Below are 21171 nucleotides of genomic sequence, written 5' to 3' on the forward strand. Positions count from 1 at the left end.
CCCTGTCCCATGGTGGGCAGGGGGTCAGGGGAGGAGTGGACGCAGCAGCCAGCTGCACTGCGGGGAGAGCCTCAGAAGCTGCCACACATGGCACTTTCCGCTGTGGGCTTTCTTCACTCCCTGAACCGCCTTTGACCCTTCATGGCACCAGTGGGAACACCACTGCTGACCCCAACCTGCCCTCCTGCACCCACAATCCCTTCCAGATCATCCGGAGCCCCTAGAGTTCCCTTGGGTGGAGGTCGCACCCACCACATGGGAACCACATCTTCACCTCACCAGATCCTTTCACACAGAGGCCCAGGGAACATGGAGATGGCGCAGGCCCCGCGCCCATGACGCCACCAGCTGTGTGACACTGGGCACATTTTGCTTGACCTGCAAGAGCTGTGATTCCCTACCTGGGAAATGGGGACCACAGCACCTGCCTCCTGGGGCTGTGCCGCAGGCCTGAGGGGACGAGGCTAGGAGCTGTAAAGCGTGGCCAGCTGGATGTCATTTGAAGAAAAGAAAAGCAAGTCTCTTAGGACAGCCACACAGCTGAGGTTGGTTATTTCACTTTATTTAGCAAACCGTCACACTATGGGCCCCACCAAACTGCTCCTCCAGCCTCCCACAAGGGTCTGCCTTGGAAAGAAGCTCAGAGGGTGAACAGGAAGGCCCAGGCTCCCCAGCTGGCCTCCTCTTCTGTCACACACACCACACAGCACAGAACAAGATCACTGCTCATGTCCTCAGATGCCCACCCCAGTGTGGTCTGGGGGCCTCCAGTGTTCAACAGCCACCTGCGGGTGTCTCGACCCAGCACCAGGCACAGACCTCCTGCTCCTGAGAGGCTGGCATAGGGCAAGGGCCTCTGCACCCAGCTGTGGGGATGTCAAACCCTTTTCCCCAGCCCTGAAGCCTGTCCCCACTGGGCAAGAAGCAAAATGTACGAAAATACTTCTTTAATTATTTCTTTGAAATGGTTAAGAAATAAGGTCATCTTATTTTTCTTTTATAATCCTAGTTAAAAAAAAAAGTTCACATTAGCGCCAGGGCCCTTCCCCAAATCGAGCGCCCGCTGCTCAGTAGAAACGCTTGTTCCGCTCCTGCCTCTTCTGAAACACCACGGCCCCCACCACAGCACACACGATGATGCCCAGGAGGGCGCAGAGCAGCAGCAGGAACACCCGCCACCCCGTCAGGGGCCCGCTGCGGAAGTTCCCCGTCGGGTCGTCCACGTTGTCTGAGGGAGGAGAGAGGGGGGAATGAGAGGCCGGACAGGCTCCCAGGAGATGGGGGAGCAGGGCGACAGCCCGTTTAGGCCCCCACACCCACCCTAGAGGCGTCAGCTGTGGCCTGCTCACACCGCACCAGTGAGGGGCAGGGGCATGCACAGAGATTGTCCAACCTCACTGGGACCAAGGTTCCCAGGGATCAAGGCTCCCAGGGATCCAGGCTGAGGTGCTTTCTGCTACAAGAAACTGGTGAACACTGGACTCCTGGGGTCTCCTTGACAGCCTGAGTCTGCCTGAGACGGGCCCAGGACCTGCTTTCACAAGCCCACTCCCAGCCCAATGCAGTGGTCTGAGGTCCCCACCTGAAGAAACACAGCCCTGGCCACAGGCTGCCCTCAATCACATCTGGATGCGTTCGGTTTCTCCCAGGGCCCCGACCCCCAACCCCCATCCTTCTGCTTTGACCCTCTACCCCAATGGGTCCACCCAACTGAAAACGAGTTAACCCCTGCTTGGCCAGCTGCATGGGGTTGCTGGGTGGGCTAGAGCAGATGATGTGTCCGAAAACCCTCGGCAGCAGAAAGCCTTCAACCAAAGGTCGCAAAACTGGTCTATGGCAGGATTTGTTTGGCCCCCAAAACATTTAAAAGCAACTTGAATCTTAGAAAAGCGAGATGTCACATAAAATGTTGGGTTCCACTGGTGCTCTATCACCCGCTGGGCCCACATGCACAACTTTGGAGCCCCTGGGATAGATTTCGCCACACACACACACAGGGGCCTCACTTCCCGCACGAGAACCCTTGCTCCATGAGGACGAAGTGGTGGCTGACTAGTACTCTGGGAAGAACTCAGGCTTGGGGTTTTGCCAAAACTCAAGTTCACATCTTGCCTTTTTACCTCTTTCTAGCTGAGGAAACCTGAGGATCAGCTCTCCCAGCAGTCACAGGACCTACTTCCACGCCGTTCACTGAGGCCACGCACTGAGGTATCAGAGTGCCCCACGCACCACCCACACCAACAAACAGCCCCTCTGGCTTCACTGGCCGTTATCCCAGCACTGAGTGCAGGAGGATGCAGACACCAGGTGCCCACACACCTGCTCATGAGCACTATTTGCTGATCCAAGGGCCTGGCTGGACCAGGGAAGGGCAGATGGACCCCGGGCACTTGCCCGAGCCGGCCCAGGCCCCACCGGGAGGGGCTGCAAGTGCATACCTTTGGGCGACTTGAGCAAGTTGACGCTGGGCTCGATCTTGGTCCAGTCAATGTTCTCCTCGTCAGGCGTGTGCTCCACCATCAGCTGGAACAGCTTCATGGAGATGATGTCATGATTGTCTGCAGGATGAGAGTTAGCTTCTAAGGGGCCTGAAGACGCTTCGGCGCACGTGGCCCAACGACCACCCCCACCACCACATAAAGTGGCCAGGTTCCCTGGGGAGAACCCAGTAGCCCCCAGCAGGCAGCATTCCAGGGGCTGGAACACCTCCAGAACTCAGCAACAAGAAACCTGGAAGGAGGCAGAGCAGACAGGAAAAAGTAGGAGTTTTACAATCAAAATCATTGGGTCTAATCCTGGCTCTGCTGTCCTCTTTGAGGCTCAGTTTCCTCATTTGTAAATGCAGGTGGTAATCTCCATCTTGCATGGTTATCAAGGCATATAAATGAGAAAGTACAGACAAGGCACAGGCGTATTGCTTGCAGATAGTATGTCTTTGAAAACAGAACCAGATAAGGACCCACACCTTGTTCTATGACTGGTTGAGAAGCCTGATCCTCCCAAGGGCAGGCAGCCCCCAGACATTCCTGTCACAGAGACCCAAATACAGAATGCGGACAAACGACTTGGCAGCCAGCTGAAAGCTCAGCCAGACACACAGTCAAGCGACTGTACCTGAGGAGACTTGAGAAAGGCCTGGGTCCAACTAGTATGGGCAGGAGAGAACCTCTAAATGACACTGACAATAACTGATCAACCCATTTTTGAGATGGGGAGGTTGAGGCTCCGAACCAAGACAAGGGTCCCGGTCAAGGACCTGACTCCAGCTATCAGCTCAGCTAACTGACTAGAATTTGAGGAAAGGTCCAGAAAAGGGAGAGCCTAAAGAGCAAGGACCCCCGTGGCCGGATTGGGCAGAGCCCAGCCATACCTGACACCAGTATGCACAGCCCCTGGAAGCCCAGGGACAAGCATGGACTCTGGAGTCAGGCATCAGGTAGGTCCCATCTGAGCTCTGCCGTTCCCTGGGTGCATGAACTTGACAAGATCCCTTCAACTCCCAAATGCCCAATGGTCCCAGGTGTATAAAATGGGAAAGAGACGGCTACCTATCTAAGAACACACCACGTGCCTTTATGCATGCGATGCCTGACGGGAGGCTGGCGTGCACAACCCTCCAACTAATGGTCGGACACTACTGTGTGCATGGCTCCCTCCATTGCCCTTCCCGGGGCCTCTCTAAACAACCTTAGAGAATATCCACCTGCCACAGATCTGGCTCTGTTCCCAGAACCTTCTCATGACACCTGCTGAAACACTGTCAGATGGAATTCCAAGTAACCCAGAGGAGGGCTGTAGCGAATCCACAGATGGAACAAGACGGGCCATGAGCTGGTAATTACTGAAGCTGGTTAACAGCAACAAGGGGCTTATTAGACCACCTCCCCTCTTATGGGTATTTAGTGGAATTTCCACATTAAAAACTTTAAAACAAACCCCCCCCTCCGCCCCGCAAAATAGACACTGGGACAGGGTGGACCCAGGTATTTGCATGGTGAAGGGCAGGCTCCTGAACGGTGCTGGCTCACAGGCCCTGGAAACATCTGTCCTGACAATAAACAAGCCTCTGACTAGTTCTCCACACTGCTTCCTAGCTCTGGTAGGCAGGAGCCAGCCCCAGGCTTGGTGCCTCCCAAGGGCCTTGAGAAGGGACTAAGGACCAAGGCCAAAGGCCACCATCAAGTGCCACCCAGGCCTGGTGGCCCCAAGAGGCCTGTGTAGGCAGGCAGCATCCCAATGCTTACAGCATGCACCATGGGCCAAACAAGACAGAGCCCTGACTCTGTGGAGCTTACAATTCAGTGAGGGGGACACAGATAATGAAATAAATTACATGGCAGATTCCAGGATGGTTAAGTGCTATGAAGAAAAATAAAGCTAGGAAAGGTGATGGGAAGTGTGCAGGGGACTGGGATGTGTGTATGCGACTTTAAAGGAGGGAATCAGGGACAGTCCCACTGAGGAAGTGACATCTGGGCAAGACCTGGAGAAGCCAAGGGAGAGATGCAAGCACAAAGGCCCAAGGCAGGAGGGCAGGGGTGGGTCTGAAGAGCGGCTAGGGGCAGTGTCACCAGGGAGCAGGGAGGATGAGCCAGAGGGAAGGGGGTGGGAAGGCGGCACACAGGCTTGGCAGTGTGCCGCTGGGAGGGAGGTGGGAGGAGCAGCTCTGCTGCTGTGCTGGGAGAAACTGTTGGGGCTGGCATGGGAAGAGGGACCCCCGGGAAGCTCCTGTGGTTGTCCGAGTGAGGGAGGATGGTGGCCCGGACGTGCCAGCAGTACAGGAAGGGAGAAAAGTGGTCTGAGGCAGGGAGAAGACAAAGCCAGCAGGACCAGCCAACGGATGAGAGGTGACGTGTGAGAGAAAATGCAGAGACCAGAATGATACCAAGGTGTTTTGACCTGAGCAACTACAAGGACAGAGGTTCGTTTCTATCTCTGGCTGTGGGTGTGTGAAGGCTGAGAGGCCTGCTTGGCACCAGGCGGAGATGCTGAGCAGGATGCTGGTGACACAGGTCTGGAGATGGAAATCTGGGGGTCCACTGCATCCAGATTCAAAGCACCCCAGCCCCTAGAGGACAGAGAGAGATGGCGGTGAGGGACTGCTCATGGATATGGGAAAAGGAGGAAGAAAACCAGGCAAGTGTGGAATCAAATGAAGGAAGGTCAGAAGGAAAGGGACTGGCTGTGTCACAAGCTCCCAAAGTACCAGGGAAGGTGAGACTGAGACTTCACACCTCGCTCAGCCCACACACTCACCAGACAGGTCGCCGGTGCCGGCTGAGGCTCCAAAGTAGTAGCCAGTGGGCAGGCGCACGCCCGTGATGTCAATGCAGTTCTTCCACTCGTTCTTGTCCTCCAGGTCAGTCATCACCTGCGGCCGACCAGCAGGTCAAGGGCAGCCTGGGGCCGGCCTGCCCACCTTCCCGAGCCCCCCCAGAGCCGCCCCTCCCGCCCGCTCACCGTCAGGCGACCCCGGGAGTAGCGCACGGCCAGGAAGGTGTCGTGATCGCGGTTGCGGAAGTCAGCCGTGCAGCCTGCCAGCTCGGTCCAGCGGCCATCCTTGCTGTGGTCGTAGGACAGGGAGCCATTGTTCACCATCACGGAGATGTACGGAAACACACGCTGAAACAAGACACGGGTTACTCTGAGGCCAGCCCAGCCCAGCCCGTGGGAGGCCGCAGGGCACCCACCACCCTGATCCCTGGAGGCTCCTCTCATGCAGGGACCAGGAAGAAGTCCCGTTCTGCTCTGCAGGAGAGCAGGGGCCTACCTCTGTGGTCTCATCATTGGGATACGTGTCCAGGAAGATGGCTAAGCCATGGAAGTTGTCTTTGCTTCCAAACACAGGCCCTGGAATTAGAAGGAGATGCTCCTGTAACGGGAGAAACTGGAGTTGTCCCATGGATACCTGAAGGACAAAGTAATGCCAGCATGGGTGGGTTAATCTGTGGTCATTCTCCCAGGAAAGAGAAGGGATCTTTAAGTGGGGGTGGGGTGGGGGACTGGAGGGTGGTCTCAGGGGTGTGGCAGAGAGGACTCAAGTTTGAAGCCTGAACTGTGAAGGAACAGCACCTGCCTATGTGCTCTGAGGTGTCAGGTGACAAGGGGATACCCAACCTGTGAAAAACAGGTGGCCATTACAGTAAGAACCATCCCTTAACCCTTCTGTCCAAGGCCAGACAGCAAACATTTTAGGCTTTGTGGGCCACAGATGGTCTCTGTCACACAGTCTTCCTTGTTTTATCCTTTTTAAAATGGTAGAGGGACTTCCCTGGTGGTCCAGTGGGTAAGACTCCGTGCTCTCAATGCAGGGGGCCCAGGTTCGATCCCTGGTTGGGGAACTAGAACCTGCATGCATGCCACAACTAAGAAGTCCACATGCTGCAACTAAAGATCCCCCGTGCTGCAACTAAGACCTGGAACAGCCTAAATAAATAAATAAAATAAAATAAAATAAAATAAAATGGTAGAATGGTAAAACCATTATTAGCTGGTGTAGAACACCAGGCCACAATGGGGCACAGAGTTGAGCCACAGGGTCATCTTCTAAAAGGACGCTCCCTTCAGTTGCCCCCAGGTCCCAGGTTTCCTCAAAGAGGAGCAGCAGCGCCCTAACAAGGGGTGCAGAGTGGAGGATCCTTGGCCATAGATGCACAGGTCCCACCTGTGCGAGCGCCACCCTACCTGGCACCAGGCGGTCCCGGGTATACCACAAGGCAATGCCATCACCATGGAGATTCTTCTTCCCTGCGCCATGGACTTTGAAGTGAACGTGCATCTCCCAGTCCTTGAGGAAGCAAGGCTAGAGGGAGAGCAGAGAGGGCTGTTCAGAGCTCCCCAGCTTATCTGCCAGATGGAGGTGACCGGGCACAGACCCTGCACCGAGATGACACTCAGAACAGGGCCAGGCAGCAGGGTCATGAGTGTCACTGACCAACAGACCCCCCAGCATTCTCAGCAGGGAGAAAGGGGCTGCTGGGCCTCCCAGGTCGGGAGTGGGAGGCCACAGAGTATCCCAAGGCTGCTGAGGCAGCTTTTTAACAGAATGAGGGAGTTCCATAAGCACTTACAGTTCAAGATCAAGATATTAAAGATACTAAAAGAGGAAAGATAAGTTGCAAAACAGTATCAGCACTATGTGCTCATTTTTGAAAAAGAAATTAGCATATGTGTAGAGAAAGAAGGAATTGAAAGAAATATGAACCAACATTAATGAAAGCTAACTCTGGGAGGGGAATGTCTACTTTCTATGTCTGAATCTTCTGTATTGAACATATTACTTCTGTAATTAGAAAAAACTCAAATGAAAAATAAAAACCCTATGTCCCATTGTGGGTGATCTGGCTTGTGCATCACTGATTTACCAGATTCACTGTTCTGGGCCTGGGCACCAGGAGCCCAGGTGAGGAGACCTGGCCCCTGAGAACAAAGGGTTTGCAGGCACCTGCACTACAGCCTGACACAGTGTGAAGTCAGCCCTCCCAGTTCTTGACAGTTCATTGGCTCTGGGAGACCCTGAAGATTCTGGAGGGGGCAACTGTGAGGTGATAAGAACCAGGTCTCAAGGACATATGGGCACGGAATCTAAGTCCAAGACCTGCTGAGGGGATGGAAGGCCTGGTGAACCAGTCTTGCTTTGGACTGAGACGACAAAAACTGCAACTGAAAAGTAAGAATGAATGAGAAAGGCCTCCCAGGGATTGTAGCTCAGCTATGAGTCCTCACAATCCCTGAAATTAGACTAAACAGATGCACCCAAGCCTCACATTTCAGCAAAAAAAATCTTGCAAACACAGGGGCTTCCCTGGTGGCGCAGTGGTTAAGAATCCGCCTGCCAATGCAGGGGACACGGGTTCAAGCCCTGGTCCGGGAAGATCCCACGTGTCACGGAGCAACTAAGCCTGTGCGCCACAACTACTGAGCCTGTGCTCTAGAGCCCACAAGCCACAACCACTGAGCCCGTGAGCCACAACTACTGAAGCCCACGCACCTAGCCCGTGCTCCGCAACAAGGGAAGCCACCGCAATGAGAAGCCTGCGCACTGCAACAAAGAGTAGCCCCCGCTCGCCCGTAACTAAAGAAAGCCCGCACACAGCAACAAAGACCCAATGCAGCCAAAAATAAATAAATAAATTCATTAAAAAAAAGAAAAAAGTTATCTTTCATTCTTCAGGGAGAAGAAAAGTGATCCGGATCCAGACGTAAAGTCAGAGATTCACGAAGGAATGAAGAACAATGACTAAAGCAGATATGAGACTAAAAATCTAAATAAATATTTGACTGCATAAAACAATAATGCTTTGTGTGATTTAAAACAGAAAGATTAATAACAATGGGGTAAAAAGAGTTAAAGTGCTCTAAAAGCCTTGCATTGTCCTGGAAGGAGTTAGAAGTACGCGTTATCATTAGACTTTGGTAAAACATGTGTGCTTTAAACTCCAGAGAAACCATTAAAAGATTGGGAAATAAGCACAGAACTTTCAACCTAATAGAAGAGGAAAAGTGTAATAAAAATTAGCCAACCCAAAAGAAGCCAAGACCCGAGAGAAGAATGAACAGAGAACAGTCAGTACAAACAGAAAGTGAATAGTAAGATGGCAGATTAAACCCAAATAAACGTATCAGTAATCTTACTAAATGTAGATAGACTAAATGCTGGTAAGGGTACACATGATCTCCCTGTATTATTTTTCCTTCTTCTTTTTTTTAATGAAGTACAGTTCATATACAATATTAGTTTCAGGTGCACCACACAGGGATTGATATTTATATACATTACGAATTGATCACCACAATAAGTCTAGTAACTATCTGTCACCATAGAAAGTTACTGTAATATTACTGACCACATTCCCTATGCTGTACATTACATCCCCATGACTTATCTTAATCTCTGTATTTTTTTACAACTGCATGTGAATCTACAATTATCTCAAAATAAAAAGTTTAATTTTAAAAATAAATAACAGATCAGAGACTTAAACTTAAGAGCTAAAACTACAAAACTCTTTAGAAAAAACAATGGGGGAAAATCTTCACAACACCAGATTTAGCAATAATTTTCTAGATATTACACCAAAGCACAGACAACAAAAAAATCAAATTGGACTTCATCAAAATTAAAACCTTTTACACGTCAAAGAACATGAAGAGAATGAAAAGACAATCCACAGACTGAGAGAATATATTTCCAAATCATATATAATGTCCAGAATATATAGAAAACTCCTGAAACTCAACAAAAAACCCAATTCAAAAATGGGCAAAGGACTTGGATACACATTTTTTCATAGAAGAATATATACAAATGGCTAATAAGCACATGAAAAGACGCTCAACATCATTAGTCATTAGAGAAATGCAAATCAAAACCACAAGATACCACTCTACACCCATTCGGATGGCTATCATCAAAAAACTGGAAAGGGTCAGACTGAGACTTCAGTCTGACCATTCACTAAATCAGGGGGTGGCGCAGTGGTTGAGAGTCTGCCTGCCAATGGAGGGGACCCAGGTTCGAGACCTGGTCTGGGAGGATCCCACATGCCACAGGGCAAATGGGCCCGTGAGCCACAACTGCTGAGCCTGTGCGTCTGGAGCCTGTGCTCCACAAAAAGAGAGGCCGCGACAGTGAGAGGCCCGCGCACCGCGATGAAGAGTGGCCTCTGCTTGCCGCAACTAGAGAAAGCCCTCGCACAAAAACGAAGACCCAACACAGCCAAAAATAAATAAATAAATAAATTTTTTTTAAAAAAGGAAAATAAGTATTGTAAAGATGTGGAGAAATTGGAACCCTGATGCACTGCTGGTGAGAATGTAAAATGGTGTGGCTGCTATGGAAAACAGTTTGGTGGTCCTCAAAAAGTTAAACAAAGAGTTACCATACGACCCAGCAATTCCATTTCCTAGTTATTTACCAAAAAAAAAGTGAAAACAACCATCTACGTCCACCCATGTACGTAGCAACACTGTTCACAATAGCCAAAAGGTGGAAACCACCCAGTGTCCACCAACAGATGAATGGATAAACAAAATGTGGTGTGCGCGCGCACACGCACACGCACACACACACACACAATGTTATTTAGCCATAAAAAGGAATGAAGTACTAACACATGCTACAACATGGATGAACCTTGCAGATATTATGCTAAGTGAAATAAGCCAGATATAGACAAATATATGATGATTCCATTTATGTGAGATACCTAGAAGAGTCAAATTCAGAAACAGAAAGTAGAATAGTGGTTACCAGGGGCTGTGGGGAGGCAGGGAACGGGGAGTTAGTGTTTAATGAGTACAGTTTCAGTTTGGGATGATGAAAAAGTTCTGGAGATAGATGGTGGTGATGGTTGCACAACAAGGTCAATGTACTTAATGCCACTAAACTGTACACTTGAAAGCGGTTAAGGGACTTCTCTGGTGGCGCAGTGGTTAAGAATCCGCCTGCCAATGCAGGGGACACAGGTTCAAGCCCTGGTCCGGGAAGATCCCACATACTGCGGAGCAACTAAGCCCGTGCACCACAACTACTGAGCCTGAGCTCTAGAGCCCGTGAGCCACAACTACTGAGGCTGCGTGCCACAAATACTGAAGCCCGCGAACTGTAACTACTGAAGCCTGCACGCTACAACTACTGAAGCCCACATGCCTAGAGCCTGTGCACCGCAACAAGAGAAGCCACGGCAATGAGAAACCTGCGCACCACAATGAAGAGTAGCCCCTGCTCGCCGAGAAAGCCCTGCGCAGCAACAACGACCCAATGCCGCCAAAAATAAATAAATAAATTTTTTTTAATTATAAAAAGAAAAGTGGTTAAGATGGTAACTTTTATGTCATTCTATGTTACAATAAAAATATTTTGAGAAATTTTATTTTCTTTGTCATGCAGATACATATTTACAGTAATCAAAGTATTTACATTTTTTACAGTATTTACATTTTTTTAAATATTGAAGATTGATTTACAATGTTAATTTCTGCTGTCCAGCAAAGTGACTCAGTTATACAGATATATATATTCTTTTTCATATTATTTTCCATTATGGGTTATCATAGGATATTGAATATAGTTCCCTGTGCTGTACAGTAGGACTTTGTCATTTATCCATCCTATATATAATAGTTTGCATCTGCTAATCCCAAACTCCCAATCCTTCCCTCCCCCACTCTCTTCCCCCTTGGCAACCACAAGTCTGTTCTCTATATCGGTGAGTCTCTTTCTGTTTCATAAATATGTTCATTTGTGTCATATTTTAGATTCTACATATAATTGATGTATTTGTTTTTCTCTGTCTGACTTGCTTCACTTAGTATGATCATCTCTAGGTCCATCCATGTTGCTGCAAATGGCATTACTTCCTTCTTTTTTGTAGCTGAGTAATATTCCATTCTATATCCACATCCTTATCCATTCATCTGTCGATGGACATTTAGGTTGTTTCCGTCTCTTGGCTATTGTAAATAGTACTGCAATGAACACTGGAGTGCATGTATCTTTTCAAATTAGAGTTTTATCTGGATATATGCCCAGGAATGGGATTGCCAGATCATATGGAAAATCTATTTTTAGTTTTTTGAGGAATCTCTATACTGGCTGCACCAATTTACATTCCCACCAACAGTGTAAGAGGGTTCCCTTTTCTCCACACCCTCTCCAGCATTTATTATTTGTAGACTTTTTAATGATGGCCATTCTGACCGGTGTGAGGTGGTACCTCACTGCAGTTTTGATTTGCATTTCTCTAATAATCAGAGATGATGAGCATCTTTTCATGTGCCTATTGGCCATCTGTATGTCTTCTTTGGAGAAATGTCTATTTAGGTTTTCTGCTCTTTTTTTTTTCGCGGTACGCAGGCCTCTCACTGTTGTGGCCTCTCCCGTTGCGGAGCACAGGCTCTGGACGCGCAGGCTCAGCGGCCACGGCTCACGGGCCTAGCCACTCCGTGGCATGTGGGATCTTCCCAGACCGGGGCACAAACCCACGTCCCCTACATTGGCAGGTGGACTCTCAACCACTGCGCCACCAGGGAAGCCCTCTGCTCATTTTTTGATTGGGTTGGGGTTTTTTTTTGTTATGGAATTGTATGAGCTGTTTGTATATTTTGGAAATTAAGCCCTTGTCGGTCGCATCATTTGCAAATACTTTCTCCCAGTCCATAGGTTTCTTTTCATTTTGTTTATGGTTTCCTTTGCTGTGCAAAAGCTTGTAAGTTTGACCAGGTCCCATTTGTTTATTTTTGCTTTTATTTCTATTGCCTTGGGAGACTGACCTAAGGAAATATTGGTAGGATTTATGTCAGAGAATGTTTTGCCTATGTTCTCTTCTAGGAATTTTATGGTGTCATGTCTTATATTTAAGTCTTTAAGCCATTTTGAGTTTATTTTTGTACATGGTGTGAGGGTGTGTTCTAACTTCATTGATTGCAGCTGTATTGCAGCTGTCTAACTTTCCCAACACCACTTGCTGAAGAGACTGTCTTTTCCCCATTGTATATTCTTGCATCCTTTGTGGTGACGATTACATTTAAAAAAACTGTCCCAATGCCATTGAGTATCGTACTGAAGACAATGGTTTAAAATATTAAAGTATTTAAAAGTAAAAAACAATAAAAGGTTAAATGGTAAATTTTATGTTATTGTATTTTACCACAATAAAAATAAATGAATAACTGTCCAAAAGCCTAATTTTATGCTGTTTACAGGAGACAACTCTAAAACATAAAGAAGTGGGAAAAAGAAAAGGATAGAAAAAGATATTGCATGCAAAAAGTAAGCAAAAGCAAGCTTGTGCAGCTATGCCAATAACAAAGTTTAGAAGGGGACTCTTCTTAAGAACAAAAGACTCCATTTTTCAGGAAAATTTTGGTCTCAAAATATATAAAGCAGAAACTGACAGACTACAAAGATAAAGACAAATCCATACACAGGCATTTTAATACACCTCTCCTAATAACTGATAAAAACAAGCAAAAATGTCAGAAAGATATAGAGATTTGAACCCAATCAGCAAACATGACCTAAGGATCTAAATGGCACATTTCACTCAAGCAGTAAAGAATCCACATCCTTCAGAAACACACATGGAATGTTTCCCCAAAATCCTGATCATTCGAAGGACCATTTGCAAGTCTCAACAGACCTCCAAGGATTGAAATCACAGAACCTGTTCCTTGACCACGATGAAATTAAACTAGGTATCAATAACTTAAAAAATAAAGATAACTAGAAAAGCCCTCATGTATTTGAAAAAACTTAAAAACATATCTCACATACACAAAAGTCAGCCTAGAAACTAAGATTTCAAATGGGCTCTTTGGTGCCCAGGAGTTTTCTATGCCTGGGAACAATGCACTGAGAATAAGACTCCAAGCTGGTGGGAGGTGTGCCTCTGAGAAGGGCAACGATGCACTGGAAGGTGGGAAAGGAAAACCTCCCCTCCTGTCCCTGGCATGTTTGCAGGGAGATCAGTTTCAGGAAAGAGTACACATGGAAGTTGAGGACCTAGAAGACCTAGACCTAGACCTAGACCTCCAAGACTATCCCGGCCTTAAAAAGTCTCTGTGTACTGCAGGTAAGACTGCAGAACATCAGACAGAATACTGTGATACAGACAATAAAAAGAAGGATTTTAAGCAGATGAGGTACGGGCTAGAACTGATGTAAAAGTTGCTTTTGAGGGCAGAACATGACATGGCCATGGTTTTCCATCCTGGCCGCACAGCTGAGCCACATGGGGAGCTCAGAAATCTTAATGCCCTGGCCCTCCCCCAGGCCAACTAAATCAGAATCAATCATTGGCGGTCACAGACCATTTTACAGTTAGGTAGTTTCTGTGTCTTGGCTTGCAATAAAGTGAAAGGCAGACCTAATCCTTTTTTTTTTAATTGGAGTATAGTTGCTTTACAATGTTGTATTAGTTTCTGCTGTATAGCAAAGTGAATCAATTATACGTATACATATATCCACTCTTTTTTGGATTTCCTTCCCATTTAGGTCACCATAGACCACGGAGTAGAGTTCCCTGTGCTATACAGTAGGTTCTCATTAGTTATCTATTTTATATTATCTATAGTAGTGCATATATGTCAATCCCAATCTCCCATAAGTTTGTTCTCTACATCTGTGACTCTATTTCTGCTTTGCAAATAAGTTCATCTGTACCATTTTTCTAGATTCCACATATAAGCAATATTATACGATATTTGTTTTTCTCTTTCTGACTTACTTCACTCTGTATGACAGTCTCTAGGTCTATCCACATCAAGGCAGAGCTAACCTAACAGTCAGCTGATACATTGTTAAAATTTTTGATGAAAGATCACTACATGATTTAGGGTTTATAAACCAAAGAAGTTCAAAACACTGAGTGACCCTGCTATAACAAAACTCCTTGCATCTCCATCTACTATTTAAGCAAACACAAGTTCTCAGCATTCACACAGGTAAGAACAAAAAGCAGAAGTCACGCTAAAGCTTCTCATTCTGACAATGACATCCATCCAAACAGGGGTGGGGAGATGACAGCTGGATGAGATGCATTTCAGTAAATGTTTACTTTGTGTAATAATTATTCAAAAATTGTGTAATTGGGTAAGGCATTTCTTTTGATCAATTGTATACCAATGATAATTATAATAATCCCAAAGAAAATATTAAAACTTAATTTCAAGGTCCCAACAAGGTTAAAAGCTTAAATTATTACACTTATTTTATTTGCAGAGGTACATGATAGGCTAATCAGTAAAATTTTCAAGCATTAAATATACTGCATTAAGTTAAAATTCTGTGTGGGAAATGAAATGAAAATACAAGTTCAATTTTTAAAAATGATGTACAATTTGGGCTTATTCAAGTGGATCTCAAAAGGGAACCCTCCTGCACTGTTGGTGGGAATGTAAATTATACAGCCACTATGGAGAACAGTATGGAGGTTCTTTAACAAACTAAAAATAGAATTACCATATGACCCAGCAATCCCACTACTGGGCATATACCCAGAGAAAACCATAATTCAAAAAGACATATGCACCCCAATGTTCATTGCAGCACTATTTACAATAGTCAGGACACGGAAGCAATCTAAGTGTCCATTGACAGATGAATGGATAAAGATGTGGCACATATATACAATGGAATATTATTCAGCCATAAAAAGGAACGAAATCGAGTTATTTGTAATGAGGTGGATGGACCTAGAGTCTGTCATACAGAGTGAAATAAGTCAGAAAGAGAAAAACAAATACCGTATGCTAACACATATATACGGAATCTAAAAAAACAGTACTGATGAACCTAGTGGCAGGGCAGGAATAAAGACACAGATGTAGAGAATGGACTTGAGGACACAGGGCGGGAAGGGGAAGCTGGGAGGAAGTGAGAGAGTAGCATTGACATATATACACTACCATGTAAAATGGACGGCTAGTGGAAAGCTGCTGCCCAGCACAGGGAGAACAGCTCGGTGCTTTGTGACAACCTAGGGGGTGGGATAGGGAGGGTGGGAGGCAGGCTCAAGAGGGAGGGGATATGGGGATATATGTATACATATAGCTGATTCACTTTCTTATACAGCAGCAACTAACAACATTGTAAAGCAATTATACTCCAATAAAGATACCAAAAATAAATAAATAAATAAAAGAGTGGATCTCAAATTGCAATATTTAGATTCCACTGAACAGGAGGCGGGGGAAGAAAGACAGCACAATTATATTCCAGACTGAAAAACTTGATGAAGGCAAGTACAGAATTCTCTCAGCCTGTGACACTGCCAACCACCAACTACCTCCAACCATAATTAAGTTACTTGGGACTGAACCAATTTCTAGCAGTTCCAGCACTATTTGTACCTCATTTAAAAAAAAAAAAATTTTGTAATGTTATGCTGAACTCACTTCCTTGAAAAATATAAGGCTACATTATAATTTTTAAAAGTTACCAGAAAACATGGGGACTTCCCTGGCGGTCTAGTGGCTGGGACACCACGCTTCCACTGCAGGAGGCCCGGGTTCGATCCCTGTTTGGGGAACTAACATCCTGCATGCCGCACAGTGAGGCCAAAAGAAAAAGTTATGTGAAAATACATGGGACCTAATTAAACTTAAAAGCTTTTGCACAGCAAAGGAAACCATAAACAAAACAAAAAGACAATCCACAGAATGGGAGAAAACATTTGCAAACAAAGCAATGGACAAGGGATTAATCTCCAAAGTATACAAATAGATCACGCAGCTCAATATCAAAAACAAACAATACAATCAAAAAATGGGCAGAAGATCTAAATAGACGATTCTCCAAAGAAGACATACAGATGGCCAAGATGCACATGAAGAGCTGCTCAACATCACTGATTATTAGAGAAGTGCACATCAACACTAGAATGAGGGGTTGGCTGAGCAGGCAGGCAGGCGGCTAGGTGGGTGGCAGCAGCCTCTGGGCAGTAGAGGGGGCTCTGGGGTGGCACCACGGGCAAGGGTAGAGGGGCAAGTTGGCCACCACCGCTGCCGGCGGGGGGGGGGTTGGGGAGGAGAGCCACTTCCGGGTAGGGAGCAGGTGGGAGAAGGAAAGGCAGGCAGCCGCTCGGCTGCGGCACTCTTTAAATTTTTTGGGGTGCCGCAGAGGCGACCCCTGGAGCTGATGTTCCTGATCCCCAGGGTGACAACGGCCGCTGCCTAACCTGGAAAGAGGAATGCCAGCTCCTGAGCAGGCCTCATTGGTGGAGGAGAGGCAACCACAGACCCATCAGGAAGCTGCCTCCACTGGCCCAGGCATGGAACCCGAGACCACAGCCACCACTATTCTAGCTTCCATGAAGGAGCAGATAACCCTGCATGTTGAAGAAAGTTGGAAACCTATCATGATTTTTGTTATGTAATTCCTTGATGGCCTCAGATGACTTCAAAATTTTATCTTTTGGCAAAGAATAGTGTTCTGAATGGATGTTTTGCTGGAGAAAGCAAAAGGGGTTCTGGTTTCTCGAGAAAGAAGAAACCTACTTCTGCTCATGGGCTACCTCTTTTGTGAAGCCATGTTCACCCCAGCCTGAAGTCAACAAGTCAACTCTCTCCTGATCTTCTTTGGCACTTTATACCACTGCTCTCTTATCATATGCTCCTTTGAATGATGATATAATAAAAAGCTACCTAAGGATAAAAAAAAAACAAAAAAAACTACAATGAGGTATCACCTCACACCAGTCAGAATGGCCATCATCAGAAAGTCTACAGGGACTTCCCTGGTGGCGCAGTGGTTAAGACTCCATGATCCCAATGCAGGGGGCCCAGATTCAATCACTGGTCAGGAGAACTAGATCCCACATGCATGCCGCAACTAACAGTTCTCATGCCACAACTAAAAGACCCAGCGCAACCAAATAAATAACTATTAAAAAAAAAGTCTATAAACAATAAATGCTGGAGAGGGTGTGGAGAAAAGGAAACTCTCCTACACTGTTGGTGGGAATGTAAACTGGTACAACCACTATGGAGAACAGTATGCAGGTTCCTTAAAAAACTAAAAATAGAACTACCATATGATCCAGCAATCCCACTACTGGGCATATACCCAGACAAAACTCTAATTTGAAAAGATACATGCACCCCAATGTTCACTGAAGCACTATTTAAAATAGTGAAGACATGGTAGCAACCTAGATGTCCACTGACATGGATAAAGAAAATGTGGTACATATATACAATGGAATATTACTCAGCCATAAAAAAGAATGAAATAATGCCATTTGCAGCAACATGGATAGACCTAGAGATTACCACACTAAGTGAAGTAAGTCAGACAGAGAAAGACAAACATCATATGATATCACTTCTATGTGAAATGTAAAAAAAAAAAAAAAAAAAGATACAAATGAACTTATTTACAAAACAGAAACAGACTCACAGACTTTGAAAACAAGCTTATGGTTACCAAAGGGGAAACGTGGGGGAGGGATAAATTAGGAGTTTGGGATTAACAAATACACACTACTGTATATAAAATAAACAACAAGGACCTACTGTATAGCACAGGGGACTCTACTTAATATTCTGTAATAACCTCTATGGGAAAAGAATCTGAAAAAAGAATGTATATATGTATATGTATAAATGAATCACTTTGCTGTACACCTAAAACTAACACAACATTGTAAATCAACTATATTCTAATATAAAATAAAATTTTTTTAAAAATTTATATGACAGAAAAATGTGACAGAATGTGACTCCGGGGGAAATAGTTAATGAAGTACTCTCTGAGTGGGTGGCACTCGAGCTGAGACTTAACAGATAAGAAGAAACCAAGCAAGCATGAAGAGACTGGAGACAGTGTCCCAGACAGAGGTAACAAGTGCAAAGGTCCTGAGGCAAGAAGGCAGCCAGAGAGGCTGGAACAAAATTAACAGAGCGAATGACTGGAAATGTCAGGCACTAGAGGCCGGACTGTGCAGACATAATGCATGTTTGTCCCTTCACAGGAGACCCCAGGCTCTGAGGATCAGAGTGAAAGCTAAACAAAGTATCCCCAGATGCCCCTAGCTGGAAGGAGAGGTGGAGCTGAGGTAACAGGCAGATGAGGCAACACAAGGACAGTGTGGGCTCTCAGAACTAAATGGGGACGTCATCCAGAAGGGACCAAAGAGCAGAGTAACAAAGAAAACTAGGACACTCGCCAACAGCTTAGGCTATGGGAACGGTTGGGATCAGGCAGGCTGAGGAAGGAGTACATTCTGCCCCCAATTATTCCCCTTTCACCCCTTTCCTGACCTTCCTTGGTGTGGAGTCTGTGCAGCAGCTGATCTTGGCCACTGCTTATATATGACACACCAGTGACACCTGAGGCTCCCTAACCTCTACAGCAAAGGTCACAGAAACTAAACTGCCCATGAGTCCACTGATGACTAGACCCTCAATCAAGCACTAAGGAAGGGGACTGAGTCTGCAAGTATTTCTAAGGGGTTCCTCCACTGTCCAGGCTGGGTCAAGTGTAGCAAATGAATTGCTGGGCTTGGAAATGAGACAGATCAGAGTTTAAACGTTGTTTATGCCATTCGCTGTCTGTTAGCTCTGCAAAAACTCAGGATAGCCATCTACATCAGTCTGTTTGAGAATTAAGTGCGATAAGGCACGTTGAAGTCAGTGCCTAACACACAAAAAATACCCAATGAAGACCCCACTCGTTCCACTTATCCCACTAATGAGAGGGTTCAGTTCAGGCAGATGACAGCCCCACTACTTACTGGCTATGTGATTTTGGGGAAGGCACTTTCAACTCTGAGTCTTAGCTTCTTAGTCAGTGAAACAGAGATAACATCAGTTACTTCACATGGCTTTTGAAGGAACGAAGTAAGAAGAGTGTACGAAATGTCAAGCACAGCTCCTTATACATGGTTACTTCAATTCTCATTACCTGTTATTACTGGCGGGTGTGACCAAGATGGGGAAAGGGACGGAGGAGGGAAGGGCGGCATTCAAACTAAGCTCAGGTCTAGGCTGCTGACTGCAGTGGCTTACTTAATGCTCTGCCTAGCCTCTTGGGAACCACTCACCAGGTGGTTCCAGATAGAGCCCTCTTTGCTGCGCTCGTCAGGGGTCAGACGCACGTACTGGCTCGTGAGCATTGTGCTGCCTTGGAAGTCCCAGAGGAGCGTGGAGCTGGAACCGACCCCTGTGGGCAGAGACACGGGCACAGACAGGTGCGTAAAAGGCCAGGCCAGGACTCGCTTTGCCAGAGGCAGAGAACCCACATAACTGCTCTGACCAAGATAAAGGGCACCCCTTCCCCAACCCCATCCAGCCTCGCCCTCACCCTGAACTCATTCCCGCCCCAGGCCTCACCGTGGTAGGGCTTGATAAGCGAATGCTCCCGTTTGAGGTGTTCACTGTTGCCGTCAGTTATATCGGCAGCCACCGGCCCCAGAAACAGGAGAAAAAGTAGAAGTGTAGTGGGGCCAGGGCCGGGGCCGGGAAGCCCAGGCCTCCCCGGGCATCGCCGGCCCCAGCCCCAGCGCCAAACCCAGCCTGCCGCCGCCACCGCCGCCGCCGCCATTCTCCGTTCCTCTCGACCACTTCCGTCTTAGGACTTCCGCCTTCCGGGTGTTCCATCTAATAGCCTCCGGCCGGAAGCCCTCCAACCCTAGTGTCACCTGGGAACTGCCAGCAAAAGTAAAGCCTCGCTGCCGTGGAGACGGCGGCTGTATTTGCTGAGCAGCCTCCCATCCTGGTCGAGTGCCTTGGCGGCTGCGAGGCACCTGTCAGCCAGCCTCAGCAGTGGGTTCTTATGAGCGACAAGAGCAGCAACCAATCATGGAACAGCACTGTCGGCTTGTGGGCCAACGGGGAGCAGAGGGATGATTTGTGTCGGCGGGCAGCGCGAGGGTCGTCTGTGAAGTGGGGCATGCTGGAACTTGTAGTTTTCATGGGCCGCTCGCGCGGGCTGGGAAGACGAAGCCTAGAACTCTCTTGGCCTCTGGCCACTGGTGGCGTCCCTGGAGTAACCTTTCCCAGTCCAAGCAGAAGTGAGTTCTAAATTGAAGGCGGAGACTAGAATTCCAACTCCCGCGCCCCATAGAACTCACTAGGGCGAGACTTTTTAGCCATTTCTGGCTCCACGCCTTTGGAAACAGAATTCCTTTACTTGATGGCGTCCAGCATTCCCAGTTCCTCAGGCCCAGTTGGGTTTCAGCAGGAGGAGCAGACCCGAATCCCGTCCCAGTGATAGCTGGGGCCCATTCGTATCCAAACGATTGTAGTGCCTGCCTGGCGCAGCAGGAAGCGTCCAGGAAAGGTCCGGGAAAGCTGGCCGTGGAGCAAAGGTGGAAAACTGGTGGCCCACAGCCAAATAGAGCTCTTGCTGATGCTATTTCAGTAAATGACTTAACTACCGATATTTTAAATCAGGAGACAAATTCAAATTAAAAATCCAAGTTTCCAGCTTCTCAGGAAAAATTGGAAGACCCAACCACACTAGGCTCATGGGGCTGCCCTGCTAAAAATGCCTTACTTTTCTAAGCTAGTCTCCACTCTGGCCACTAATTTACAGCACCTGCCTGGCCCTTCTAGACGCTTGAATTAATGACCCCTGTTATAGATCACAGGGTGGGACAGTTGGTTTCCTGCTCCTTTAAGAAGTTGTCCTGTTGAATGAATGAATTTCTTCAGGATTAAGTGCTGAGA

At 47.1% G+C, this 21171-nt stretch overlaps 1 protein-coding gene across 1 annotated transcript; it reads right to left on the minus strand.

The window, feature by feature from the left end:
- Nucleotides 1–541: 541 nt before the first annotated feature.
- On the minus strand, nucleotides 542–20251 carry LMAN2 (lectin, mannose binding 2). The gene is made up of 8 exons (XM_030846912.2): nucleotides 19834–20251; nucleotides 19545–19663; nucleotides 6685–6802; nucleotides 5771–5850; nucleotides 5461–5622; nucleotides 5257–5371; nucleotides 2439–2558; nucleotides 542–1228 (listed from the first exon to the last, which is right to left on the minus strand). The coding sequence occupies exons 1-8, from the start codon at nucleotides 20042–20044 to the stop codon at nucleotides 1068–1070; spliced, it is 1086 nt and encodes a 361-aa protein (XP_030702772.1). The 5' UTR covers nucleotides 20045–20251; the 3' UTR covers nucleotides 542–1067.
- Nucleotides 20252–21171: the final 920 nt, after the last annotated feature.

Source organism: Globicephala melas, chromosome 3 (genome assembly GCF_963455315.2).
Source record: "Globicephala melas chromosome 3, mGloMel1.2, whole genome shotgun sequence".
NCBI classification, from domain to species: domain Eukaryota; kingdom Metazoa; phylum Chordata; class Mammalia; order Artiodactyla; family Delphinidae; genus Globicephala; species Globicephala melas.